This window comes from Tenrec ecaudatus, chromosome 3 (genome assembly GCF_050624435.1).
Source record: "Tenrec ecaudatus isolate mTenEca1 chromosome 3, mTenEca1.hap1, whole genome shotgun sequence".
Taxonomy (NCBI): Eukaryota; Metazoa; Chordata; class Mammalia; order Afrosoricida; family Tenrecidae; genus Tenrec; species Tenrec ecaudatus.
Genome location: NC_134532.1, coordinates 118,749,191 through 118,763,583, shown reverse-complemented (window position 1 = coordinate 118,763,583; position 14,393 = coordinate 118,749,191). Strand labels below are relative to the sequence as shown.

General features: G+C 41.8%; 1 protein-coding gene across 1 annotated transcript in view; it reads right to left on the bottom strand.

The window, feature by feature from the left end:
• The window catches only part of MANBA (mannosidase beta), a 150,840-nt gene that overhangs the window by 106,248 nt on the left and 30,199 nt on the right, over positions 1 to 14,393 (bottom strand). The window contains exons 4-5 of the mRNA XM_075543981.1: positions 9,874 to 10,047; positions 7,001 to 7,124 (exon numbers count right to left, since the gene is read on the bottom strand). Of these exons, the coding sequence (XP_075400096.1) occupies positions 7,001 to 7,124; positions 9,874 to 10,047 (298 nt within the window). The remainder of the gene's footprint in view (positions 1 to 7,000; positions 7,125 to 9,873; positions 10,048 to 14,393) is intronic.

Here is a 14,393-nt window from a genome sequence, read left to right as displayed (position 1 = left end):
CAACAAGAAACTGACTCCAAATGAATGCATCTTTATCACACAAGACGCTACGCAAGACTGATAATCTCTGCCCTCGTTCGTTACCTGCATGGTCCCCTGTTCAAAAGCACCAGTCTAGCTGCTAACTGCAAGGTCACCTGTTCAAAAGCACCACTCTGTTGGAGAAAGACAGGGCTTTCTACTCCCGTAAAGAGTTTGTCTCAGAAAGTCACAAGGGCAATTCTGCCCTGTCCTGTGGGGTTGCTGTGAGTCGGAATCGACTCGATGGACGAGAAAAAGACCGCATTCAACGGTAAGCAAAGGGCAGTAATAGCCTGCAACGCAGACCGCTAAATGCATGCAGAATCCGGTTGGGAGCTTGACTGCGCTCCTCCAGGTCATCTAGAATGGGGGTGGGGTGGGGGGCGAGGGTGCTTTGTGAGGTGGGGAGTAAATCTGCACAGGACAGGAGAGAGAAAGTCTCCAGGCACAGGTGAAAGAACGACTTCTGGAGGATGGAAATAAGGGGACCCAAGTTGAAGAAGAAAGACATCTCTATAGTATTCTCTTCACTGTGGTAACAAGAGATTGAACCCCAAAGCCACAAAGCGCAATTACATACCGACCACTCCCTTTGAATGGGTTAAATGATTGACACGGGTTAAATGGTTGACTCCTAAGGTCAGCAGTTTGACCCCACCAACAGCCCTCTTGGCAAAAGGACAGGGCAGTCTACTTCTCTGAAGATGCCCCCTTTGAAGCCTTACAGGGCAGTGTGACTCTGTCGTATAAGGTTGCTATGAGTTGAAATCTCCTCAAAAGCAATCGGGTTTTATCTACTTTTACTTCTAATATATTTATCTACTTTTCAACCATTTTATTGATTTGTAGTTCATGTACTACACAATTTAATGGTTTAAACACATTTTAAGAGTCGTGCCGTGACCATCACAATCCATTGAGATGATTTCATTCCTGCGCCAGGGCGCTTTGCTCCCCATTCCCCCAACCTCCCCTGCCACAATCCTAAGAAATGATTGATCTACTCACAGTCTCTATAGCTCTACCTCTCCTGGAGTCCAGCTAAAGAAAATCATATTTTAAAAACTTCAACAGCAACAAAGTGAAACATAGGAGCACTTCAATTCAAAATGAAGCAGCAAATTACTGCTGATGTCAAACTCAACGTCGCTGCCAGCCTGAGTCAGGTCTAACCCGTAGTGACCCCTGTAGGAGAGAGTTGAGCAGACCTTTTGACTAGTCCACATTAAAAATGGGTCCAAAAGGAAAACAAATGACAAGATGGTCAATTTTAACAGCAGTTCACAACCATCAGCTGGTTCAAAGATGAAACTTTCTGCTCCTGTAAAGAATTAAAGAAGAAACACACAGGGGCAGTTCTTCCCTGTCCTATTAGCTCACTAGGAGGTGCAACTGACGTGATGGCAGTGAAAGATCTGCCCCAGCAGCCCTAAAGGAGCAGTGGACCATGCAGCAGCCTGGCGAACGTAAGGTCAGCGTTCAACCTCCCCAGCCAGTTTGCAGGAGAAAGACAGGGCCACCCACTCCTGCCACGATCAGCCTCAGAAAACCACAGGACAGCTCAGCTATGTCTTACTGGGTCATTACCAGTCAGAAATAACTCGAGATGGCAATGAGCTTTCATAGTGCCAGTCATTCACTTTCCAACTCACTTTATGAGGGGAAGACTATTCACCTCCCTAGTCAACAGTCCAAGGGAATTCAATAGAGGCTTACTTGGCATGGGGACTCTGCAAAGGGACTTTGGGCTTTCACTGTCATCCATCGCTTTCTGCAAACCAGGTGTTCAGAATTTAACTCTAATACAATTCCCTCCTCTGATCTTAGATTTTATTGTTTACAACCTTTGAATTGCATCAGCCAGTGTGTTCTTTTCATGCAGACTCAGCTGACACCTCACTTAGATGGCTGTTTGTTTTAAGACAATCTTTTAAAACCCCAGATGCTATTTGTTCTGGGGTTTTAAAACCCCTGATGCTATTCGTTCTGGGGTTGTAAAACCCCAAATGCTATTAGATAGCTGGGCACTATCTAATTTATGCACCACATGCCACCACCCGTATGTTCAATCATCACTTCATGAGAACAAGTATTGAACAAGTGCCCATCTGGCTGAGAAGCCACAAAGCCCACCAGCCTGTGTGATCATGAGGTGTTGATGGGATCCGGTATTAGGCATCAAAGACCCAGAACAAAAAATCATATCGATGTGAATTGGTGTGTGGAGTGTAGACCCAAAGCCATCTGTAGACAATTGGACATCCCCTTACAGAAGGGTAACAAGGAATTGATGAGCCAGTCAGGGTGCAGTACAGCACTAATGAAACATACAATTCTCCTCCAGTTCTTTCATGCTTCCCCACCACCACCACTATCATGACCTCCATTCTACCTCACAAATCTGGCTAGAACAGAGCATTTAAACTGCTACAGATAAGAGCTCATAACACAGAGAATCCAGGATAGATAAACCTCTCAGGACCAATGATGAGAATAGAGATACCAAGAAGGTAAGGGGGAGGTGGGAGGAGAAAGGGGGAATCAATCACAATGATCTACATATAACCCCTTCCTGGGGAATGGACAAGAGAAAAGCAGGTGAAGGGAGACAGTGGTTGGTGTCAGACATGGGGAAATTTAAAAAAAAACAAACTATCAAGGGTTCCTGAGGGAGAGGAGGAAATGAAGAGCTGATATCAAGGGCTCAGGTAAAAAGAAAATGTTTTGAAAATAATGATTGGAACAAATGTAAAAATGCGCTTGACACAATGGATGGATGTGTGGATTGTGATAAGAGCTGTAGGAGTCCCAATAAAATGATTTTTTTAAAGAAAGAAAATGATGGCAACATATGTACAAATGTGCTTGAACACAATGAATGTATGGCATGTATGGATTGTGATAAGAGTTGTAAGAGCCCCAAATAAAATGATCTAAAAATAAATAAAGAACTAGCGGGAAAATAAATAAAATTATGTGCTTAACTATGTCTCTGTGATTGATGGAGAGATGCAGGCAAGGTCTCTCGACAATACACTTGTCTTAGTTTCATTAGGCTGTGTTTAAAAAAAGTCTAATACAAATAGATGTTTCTAAGGTGATTTGTTGAGCCAGTTAAATTCAAGGCACAGAGAGGTTCAGCCAATTCTGGAGACTGGTTTTGAGGATCCCAATGGGGTAATCTTGATGGGTTTTCTTTTTTTTAATAGAGCTAGAGGGCTTATTATGAAAAGTTGGCTTTTTCTTTTTATTATTAATATTGAAAACTGCCTTGGTGAGAAAAAGGCTAGGAAAGTTGCACTGAGGATTTTTTTTATCCATTATGATAATGCACCTGCTCATTTTCAAGAGTAGAAGAATTATCCTGGCATCATTTCATTGGGAAGCCTTACCGCCTCCACCCTACAGCCCTTATCTTGCCCTGCAGACGTCTTTTGGTTCCCCAAAACTCAAGGAACATTTGTCAGGAACACAATGTGAGTCATTCCAGGATGCCCAAGCATCCATTTTGACACAGTGTTGATTTAGACTCCTTTGGGGGGAAATTAAAGAGATAGAAACGCCATTTTATGAAGTATCTAGACCTTGAGGACAACTATGTTAAGAAATAAAAGCTTCACGTTTTGCTATTTTTGTATAGTAAAGGTTTCTAGCAGTTCAGAGCAATGCTTTTTGACATGACCTTCCTTCTCATCTTTGGAATTGGAGCTTTGAATCCTATCAATTGATTTTTACCCCCCATCTTCCCTTCCTCCATACCTCAGAAACTCAAATCTGGCCCCAACCTTCACTTCTGCTCCAACAAATTAAGTTAGTCCTCACCACTAACGACTACGAGAACAGCAGAGCCTTGCTGGTTTCCGCACCAGGTAAAAAGCACCTGAGTTTTCTTTTGCACTGTCAGGGCCAACTTTTCACTGCTAAAGAGTTGCTTAACATATGGGTGTCCTACATCCACTACTGCTATTTAAACCCGAAGAGAGTATTTTAGGGATAAGGATGCATCATTCTACTACATATTTTCAAATGAGGATTTTGAATCAACTGTTATATTCTAATACCTAGATAATCACAGGAAATACAATAGCTCCTATTTCCTTTGACCTCAGGACTTGTCCTCAAATAGATTTTTTTACATCACTGAAAACACTAAAGATAAGAAAAAATCATTCAGATTAGGGCAAAATCTAACATAGGACAACAGGATATTAAGAAACGCTAAGGCTTAGACACTACTCTTGTCATAGAACGTGCAAGAATACAGGGGAGGGGGTAGTATCTATGGGCATGTAATAAAGTGAATTTATCCATAAGAATTTTCATTTATTTTTTTAAGTTCAAAACTTTTTCTATCAAACTCTGAATCATTAAATTGAATGAGAGTTGTTTCTTTTGATTTTCAAGAATCAGCTCACAAATTTTAAAATGAAGAAATAAGTGGAACTTATGAAAAAGCAAAAATGTTATCTTTTTCAAGTCACCAAAAGGTGAAAGCAAAGAGTGCCACATAGCCACATTAGTTTAGCCTTCCGTAAGGAGTTGGTTGAAATCACCAGATTAGTTCGTTCCAATAACTACTTTGCCCTCTGTCATCGTGGTTGTTGGGTGTCCTGGGGTCAGCCCCAACTATGCCAACCCTAGGTACGACCGAACAGAACACTGCCCAGTCCTGCCCCAGGCTCAAAAAGGTACCAACTTGTGTCAGACCCTCTTCTAAAGTGGAGACTCAGAACACCTTAATCCTGTCCATTAGCAGGGCAGAGGACCTCTTCAAAGTGAGGTTATAGCCACATGTCCAGAGGCTACAATTCATAATACGTCACATAAGACATCATGGCCACAGGGTCATATTAATCAACTACACCGCAGGTGCGTGAGGACAGAGAAAGGAAAGCTGCTCATGCAGCTGCAGTCGGAGCAGATGTGAGACATGCGAGTGTATTGTATCAATGGCCTTGCCTTGAGAAGTGGGACTTTCATTTGTTTCCATGCGGATTGTAAGCCTCGTTTACATTTACTTAATGCAAATAAAGTTCATCTTCCCCAGTGACGGATAAACTGAACTCTGAGCACTCATCTTTAGGAAGACATAGTTAACTTCATGCTGACTTTTAATTTCAATCCTTCATTCTCAATCAACCTGCAGCAGGATTATTCAAGTGCTTTCAAGGACCAGGGAGTCATAATGTTGTTTGCAAACTATCTGAAACAATAGTTAAGCTCCCAATCTATTAGCTAAATATATGTATCACACAACTTTTTGCCAACTTAACACTTTTTGGTTTTGTGTTTTGCTAAATATGACCGTTACCCTAGGTGTTCATACATATTTGAGAAAAGTTCTGGGTGGAGGTGGGAGGACAGGGATAGAATAAACCATTATATGATTTTACCAACAAAACCCTTCAGTTCAGGTTCTGTTCTCAGAATAGTTTGAAAAGCATTAAATTGGAAAACTATAAATTCAGCCAGATTTATATGCACGGCTGAGATCAGTTATCTTCATGTCTTCTTTCACAATATTTAAAAATACCAGCAGCGCCAAGTGACCTCCTCAATTACCAACCATCTGTGATGGCTTTTGTCATCTGCCTTTAGAAGGTACAGATTTGGCTCAACCGAATAGCAATCTGGGGTGAGCAGACTCAAAGATAATAAGAGTCTTGTACTGACACACCAAATTCTTTCAGATTGAGTTCATCTGCTAAGTCCTAAGTATAATTGGGCTGAGCATTGTGCGTGTTGGACATAAGATCCCACTTGCCTACAACCTTCGCCCTTGATGGCCCTAACTTCTCGAATCCCCACTAATCTTGCGTTGCTGGACAACTGTGACTCTCGTCCTGGCAGCCGATCACAGTCTCTGAATTGTTTGGTGAGTGTTTCTTTCTCTTCTTGCCCCAACTAATGTGTAGCTCAATGAAGAAGGCACAAGAAGACGTTCAGAATTTCTTTTCTTATGACGAACCAACCTACTGCCAAGCGAAGGAGTCCACAAACATGGGATGAGCTTTCCACAGATTCAAGAACATTTGTCAGAGTTCTGAGCTTTTATTGAATGTGCTTTACTTGCCTTCCAGTGTATTTTCAAGATGTAGCAAGGCCCGTGTGTCAGGGCCCTCACACGGGTGCTCTTAGTCATGGGAAAGATGCACAGTGATGGGGAGCCAGGCCAGGGATTTTAGCAGACCCCAAACTTGCCGCAGTAGAGCTCCAAATGTGACTGTAAAACACAGCCAAAGCGGAGTCCCGTGGAGGTGAGCCAAACCCTCCATCCCTTTTCTGAGGCTGTAAATCTTCACAGACTCCTCTTTCTCCAGCAGAGCAGTTCATGAGTTTGAGCCTCTGACCTTGTGGTTAGCAGCTTCAAACCGACTCGCAGCCCCGCCCCAAACAAACTCACTCACCGCCGTCAACACAGCGCTGACTCATGGTGACCTTAGAGGATGGGTTAGAATGACTCCTGTGAGTTTTAGAGACTGTCACTCTACTGGAGTAGAAGCCTCATCTTTCTCCTTCAGAGAGGCTGCTGATTCCGAACTGTGGGCCTGGGGGTCACAGCCTGCAGGTAATCACCATGCCACTAGGGCTCCTGCCAGGGTCCTTTAAACGGGACTTTAAAGACAGCAAAAAGGAGAGCATGTTTATGGGCCCAATGAAGTCCAGAATGCTTAATTTAAGAAAAGCACTTGCATGGTGTTTTTTCTGTCCTTTTTAATATTTAACTAATATTTAACTACACACACATATATATTTACAAATATATATATTTAAAATACAACCACTGGCTGACTTTATATCGTAAATTTTCTTTAAAAGTTACACCTTGCTTTTTTTTTTCTTTCATTTTTATCGATTGAATGTGCCACAAAGTTACTATAAAATCTGACTCTGAAAAATATATCTATAGATTTAAATTATAAACCCAAGTTTTATAACAAGGAGGAGACTCAAAAAGAAAAAGAAAGCCACCTCTTACCATATATAGGGGAAAATGTGAAGTAGTTCAGATGACAAATATTATAGGCTTCGATTCTAACATCATTCCAAATTCCCTGGGTAGGAAAGGAAGGCCCCCAGTCCCAACTGAAGGAACATTGCTCCTACAATTTCAAACAGAGGGGAGAAAAAGAGAGCTTCTGAGTAACATAAAATTTAACCTTGAAAAAGGTTTTCATTTAAAACATTGTATGACTCTATGACATTGCATGTATAGTCTTCCAATTATGCCCTCTTAGCACACATGTCCTTATGTAATCCCTTCTGCATGAGTACAGACCAGACCTACGAAATCACTCCTGACCAACAGAACACAGCAGAAGTGATCGACGGGAGTCACTTCCAAAATTAGGTCATGAAAGCCTGTCTTCTGCTTTGGACACAGTCCCCCTGCTGTGGCCAGAGAGGAGGCCAGCCCTTCGTTGTAAGGCAATCCTGTGGAGAGAGTGTGTGAGTGTGCTTGGATCCCGATCTTCTGAGGCCTGCCAGCACCCACATGAGAGAGCTAGGAATGAGAGGGCTTCTCAGTCCTAGTCTAGCCTTGAGATGAGAGCAATCCAGTCCGAGCCGACCGGAGCCTCAGGAGAGACATGGAGCCAGGGACCCCCAACGAAGCCTAGCTGACGTTGCTGACGTGAGACACCGTGATAATAAGAGCTGTTTTAAGCTAACTTTGAGGTAACTTGTTTCACATTACAAGATGACTGAAAACAATATCCAAGATCTCAACTTATACAACCTAGTTAAGTTGCCAGAAATGTTCTAAGAACATAAAACCTAATTAAGAAGAGCTGTGCACGTGTCATCAAAGCGTATTACTCCAACCCACACAGTCGTTCCCTCTAATCTTCTTCAAGATATGTCTGGACCTAATCTTTGTATTAGGCAGGAAGGGGCAGATATTCTCTCCAAATACACATGACAGGCTGAGACTCCGGACTTGCTTTTCAAAGTCGGTGCCTTCACACTGGACCATGCCAATCTTCACAGAAATATCAAGACGCAATGCATTTGGGGAGGGAAAGACTCCCTCAGGCAATAGGGACTCTGTGGCAATAGAAATCTGGGTCTGGTTCTTGATTTCAGTGACAAAACTCTCGGATCGTCTATGTAGATAACCGGAGAGGCTGTTTTAAATAATGTGGGAGAGAGAAAGAAAACACTTTATGGATGTATTATAGCACATGCACTACAGTTACTGACAACATGAAAAAGAAAGGCGTTCATTCTCTTCGCATTTGAATCTGGTTGGTCCTGGTTTTAACGGAAGCCAGGATGGTGGCATAGCAGGTTACGTGCTGGATGGCTCACACCCAGATCAGCGGTTAGAAGCCACCAGCTGCACTACTCAATGGGAGAAAGCTAAGACTTTCTGCTCCCCCCGCAGGATTTACTGCTTCAGGAATCCTGGGTGGGCTTCTTATGGACCAGAACAGACACTACGACCGTGTGTCTGAGTTGGGTTTTAGTCCAATTACAGCTGTGGAAGCAAATAGTTAGATCACTGACCCGAATCTGGGCAGGCGGCAAACAGGAGGAGGGATCATTTTGACCTCAGTACCTATATAGGTACCATTGTTTTCATGTGCTGCCAAGTCAATTCTGGTCCACCGTTACTGTACCTAACAGAATAGTACTTTATATAGGATTTTTTAGATTTTGTAATCTCTATAGAAGGAGATCTGTGGGTCCTTCCTACCCTGAAGCCACCGGCAGATGAATACGAACTGCCAACCTTTGGGTTAGCAGCTGAGCACTTTCACTTTTTCACCACCAGTGTGTCTCATACAGGTTCTGCAAGCTGCCAGTGAGTTGATTTCTACTCATAGTGACCCTATCTATTCAGGATTTCTAAAACTGTAAATCTTTATGGGAGCAGCCGGCCTCAACTTTCTCCCATGGAGCAGCTGAGGAATAGAACCACCAACCCTGTGATTAGAAGCCCAATGTCTAACACATATTGAAACTATACATACTCATATACATACATAAACCGAAACATACAGTCTAGTGAGCGTTGAACTGCTGACCACGAGGTTGATAGTTCAAACCCACCAGCTACTCCTCAGACGAGGAGGCTATGTGCTTCGGGAAAGATTTACAGCCTTTGAAAAGCTACATAGGGTCACTGTGAGTCAGAAGGAGTTTGATAGCAATGGGTTTGGTTTTACAGGGAATATAATTCAACAGCAAAACCGTCCAACTGAAAAAGAACCAGTTAAGAGGTCATGAATAGTCTGAATTTATCAGTTGACACTTTTTTTTAACCTAAAGAATGCTGGCAAAAAAAGACCCCCAAAGCTTTAGTATCTTCACAATTAACCCAAGGATTCTATTTGCTGTGAAAATTAAATATCTTGATAGAATACTGTTTCAAGTATGTATTAGAATAAATCCAAGTACTAAGGAAAAAAAGTTCCCTCTGTGGATGTGGTTATCTTTAAATTGGACTTTATGTGAAGCAAGCAGTCAATATTGAACACATGTGCCAATATTGTAATATTTTCAGAAAGCTTCCTAGACAGAAGAATCACAAATAAACATGAGCCTCAAAGTCCGGGGAAAGGCGGATAAGGCTACAGGTTAACAGATAATCTGTAAAGTTCCATCATCATCACATACATGTCTTCTTCTGAAATGTGCTTCAGGGGAAAAACCTGGATTGATGAAAATTGTCCACAAAAATTCAAAAAGTCTTTTTTATTCTCCATTCCAATTTTCAAACACCACAGAAGGGGGCAAAAAGGAAACACCCAAGGTCTGAAATGCCTCTGGAACCTTTCAGCAAACATTTCACATGCTGCCCCAGCCCAACCTCGAGGCTAAAGCTGCATCCACTGGGCAGGCTGTTACCTTTCTAATGAAGTTGACATGGCATTCACCTTTCTGCTTCCTCGGCGGGCAGTTGGGAGGCACCTGGTAGCTGCTATGGGCTTTGCTCTGCTGGGCTGCATATCTCACTGCCGACTGGAAACGGAGCTCAACCGTGTTCAGTGTGTCTTTGACCACACTGGTGATATCAAAGCTCTGAATCAAGAGAAAACAATAAGACAAACCCAGGATTGAGAAGCACTTTCACAGGTAAAATTTTAGATATATGGTAGAATTATGAAAGATGCAAAAGGTAGTTCAAATGTTATAAGTTTAGCTTCCTTGCAGTACAAAGTATTTCTACACACACATTATATATATAAATATATATACAAATATATATATATATACACAAACATGCATTTCTATGAACACAGACATACTTTTATTTACAACCAAGCACATTCTCTTACAAACACATATGTTGAGGTTTGGTTTCACCTTTTGTTTCTCCTGTGCCAGAGGGATGGTCCTAGAGCAGTGGCTAGAAAAGACTTCTTCCCTAGACTGTCTGCTCGGGCTGTGTACACATCCCACTGAACAGCCAACGTGCTCCTAGACACTCGTGGCAACCTGACTCTTGGGTATGCAGAGCAGGTACTTCTAGGTCATATGTTATTTTTGTTTAGAAAAATCTAACCTTGAAAGAGAAATCACTATTTTTTGCCTTTTCTTCTTCTTCTTCTTCCCCCTCCTCTTTCTCCTCCTCTTCCTTCTTCTTCATGAGTGTCTTAATAAGCTAACATATCACAAAGCATCTGCCATTTCAACATGTATAATTACTTCAGAGCCACTAATTCCTCGTTTTGTACAAGCATCATTACCCTCTGCTTTCAATTTTTACATCATTCTTAGCAGAAACCAAGAGCCCTCTAAGAAATAAGGCATGTTTTCTTTTAAAATGGTTTTTGATTCTGCGATTCCATGAAACTGCGGTTCTTACAAGAATGCTGTCATAGTAAGGAACTCTCCTGGCGGTTCAGTCACTGGTATCACAGTCAACACTCTAGGGAAATGCATGCACAACTGGGGAAATCAAAACCTCCGGACAAACAGCATCAGCTACCAGGGAGTTGACTCTGACTCACGGCACTCCTGTGTGCCACGGTAGAACTAGGATCCTTAGGATTCTCTGTGGCTTCTTTTTCTGAAGTAGATCACCAGGCCTTTATTCTGAGGGGCAAATAATAGACCTGAATTATTTACATAACTCTGTCAAAAGGGTGCTGGTATCATAGTGCGTTACGAGTTGGACTGCTCTCACCATATGTTCAGCCATTTGAACCCATCAGTCAGTTGTCAGGAGAAAAACGAGGCTGTCTGCTTCAGTAAATATTCACAGCCTAAGACACCTGAAGGACCAGTTCTGCTCTATCCTATTGGGTGTCTATGAGGTGGAATCCACTCAATTTGTGCAAGGAGTGTGTACAAATCGTCATCCCTGAGTGTGCAAACCATTAATATAATCATCTGCTGACCGAATCTAAAATCTAACCTAACGATGGCAAAAATCAAAAGGATGAAGGTTTGCATCTCCCCGAAAGCACCTCAAAACAAAGGCCTGGCAATCTGCTTCTCCCCAAAAGCAGCCATTGAGATCCAACAGAGCAGAGTTCTGCTCCAGCACACAGGGAGTGAACATGAGTCAGAAGAGACTCAAAGTATAACATATCTCACTTTCAAATGATCTCGTTTACGCTTCCTCCTGTCCATAATTGCTATAACATCACCAATATGGGTGCTTTGAAGTTTAACTTAAATGAGATTATATATATGAAAAGCATTGCATACATATCACCCACTTGCGTACAAGACATCTATTTTTCCCTCCCTCCACCTCTCTCCTCCACATCACCCTCGCCCGGGCTACGCTGTCCCAAGGTACATTTCACAGGGGTCTGCTGCACCACAGGGCTCCACTGCGGCCTGACGACCAGAAGCACTCCTGACAGGAAGCATGTGAGTGAGCCAGTTTAAAGGAGAAAGGGAAAATTGCACGTTTGGGACTGAACACCAAGCACAGCAAACTGATCCCAGGACTGCATATAACCACCACATTAACTCCCTTCACGTGTTTAAATGATCGAGTTGGAAAGCAGGTAGATACTCCAAAAACACTAATGCACTAAATCAAGCACCCCCTAAAGGAGAGAATTCCTGCCATTTTTCTACCTGATGTCTCATCCACAGTGGGCACTTGACATGTCTTATTTCTTCATTTCCTGCAATCCCACCCCCACTCCTAGGGTATAACTATTAGTATCTAGTAACAAAATATCAACTATGGCTTGCATTTATCTAATAACTCAGTATCAATGTTGAAACTCGAATTCAGGATAACCCTGAACAGTATATTTACTTGGGTTATTAGAACTTGAATGTATGCATTCTCTCCATTTAGAACAAGATGTGTTTGAAATACTACTTTCTTGTGTTTAATAAGAATGGCATCGGTAGATCTATAAAAATGATAGTTTATATAGTAAATTATTTTATACATGTATTTATATATCACAGAAAATTTATAGCTACTTAGTTGCGGCAATAATCTAGTTGCAAAATTGTTCCAAAAATAGTGTGTCGTTTTGATAATGTTGCTGTGGTTAGGTGCCTTCAAGCCAGTTCTGACGCGTGGTGACTTCATGTACAATAGCACAAAATAATGCCCGGTCCTGCCCCCTCTTCACAATTATTGTTATGCTATGTGAGCCGGCAGCCACTCTGTCAACTCATCTCCTTGGAGGTCTTCATGTTTACCCCTGACCTTCTACTTTAACCAACATGCCCTTTTCCGGGAACTGGTCTCTCCTCCTAACCTGTCCAAAGTGCATGAGGAAGAGATTCAGCAGCCTTGCTTTTAAGGAGCAATTCTGGATATACTTCTTTCAAGATATGGTTGCTTGCTCTCCTGGAGGTCCATGGTACTTTCAATATTCTTTTAATTCAAACACTTCAGTTCGTCTGCCATCTTCCTTATTCACTTGCCAATTTTCACATGCCTAAGAGGCTATTGAAAATGTGCTTGATACAATTGATTTATGGATTGTTATAAGAGCTTTAAGAGCCCCCAATAAAATGATTACTGAAAAATAACAGAGAGAAAGACAATACCATGGCTTGGGTCAGGTACACCTCAGTCCTCAAACTCATATCTTTGTTCTCCAGCCCTTTAAAGAGGTTTGTGCAGCAGACTAGCCCAGTGCAATGCATTGCTTTATATCCGGACTTCTGCTTCCATGAGCATTGGCTGTGATTCCAAGGAAAAGTAATTAATTTCTTGACAACTTCAGTCTTTTCTCCATTGAGCTTGATGTTGACTTTTGGTCTAGTTATAAAGATGTGGGTCTTCTTTACATTAACTTGTAATCCATAGTGAAGGATGAAATCTTTTATGTTCATTCACAAAGTAAAGTTGCATCGTCTGTATATCAAAGGTTGTTAATACACCTTCCTCCAATTCTGCACCACATTCTTCTTCATGCAGTCCAGATTCTCAGATTAGTTACTCAGTACACAGGTGGAATAAGGCGGCTACATGCCTGATGCACACTTTTCCAGATTTAAACCACACAGTACTTCTTTGTTCATGGAACTCCCTCCTGGTTCCTCTAGAGGTACCACATGAGTACAACAAAATGTTCTTGAATTCCCATTATTCTCAATGTCACCATAGTGTGTTATGATCCACACAGTTCCTACGCAATACAGAAAACACAAACAAACATCTTTCTGGTTTCCTCTGCTTTCAGACAAGGTCCATCTGACATCAGCAACGATATCCTTTGCTCCACTTCCTCTTCTAAATCTAGTTGAATTTCTGGTAGCAACCTGTCAAGATATTGTTGCAATCATTTTTTAAGTTAGCTTCAGCAAAATTTTATCTATATGTGATATTAATAATATTGGTGTATAATTTGTGCATTTTCTTGGGTCCCATTTCCTTGGAATGGGCACAAATAGGAATTGCTTACAGGCTGTTGGCATAGATGAAGGAATGCCTCTAGTGTCATCAGCTTGCTGGAACATTTCCATTGGCATCCCATCAATGCCCAGGGCTTTGTTTTTTTAATGCTTCAGTACTACTTGGATGTTGTCTTTCAGTTCCTGATCATATGATACCTATGGAATGGTTGTATGTTGACCTATTCTTTCGGGCACAGTGACTTTACCAATTTACACATTTTCTATCTTCTTTTGATGCTTCCTGAATCATTTAATATTTTCCCCGTAGAATCCATCAATATTTCAACTCTAGATTTGATATTTTTTCCCCATGAATTCTTTCTGCTTCAGATATGCTGAGTGCATTCTTCCTTTTTGGCATTCTAACACCAGGTCTTTGCATGTGGGGAAAGAAAAAAACACAAAAAAGATGAATATATGGAATAAAAGGGGAGCGGGGGCATGGGGCGCTAACCCACCCAAGGGGAGGGTATTGTTTATATCTCCACAGGGAAAGAGGGGCCAGACGTTAACCCAGTGCCACAAGGTGTGAATGCAAC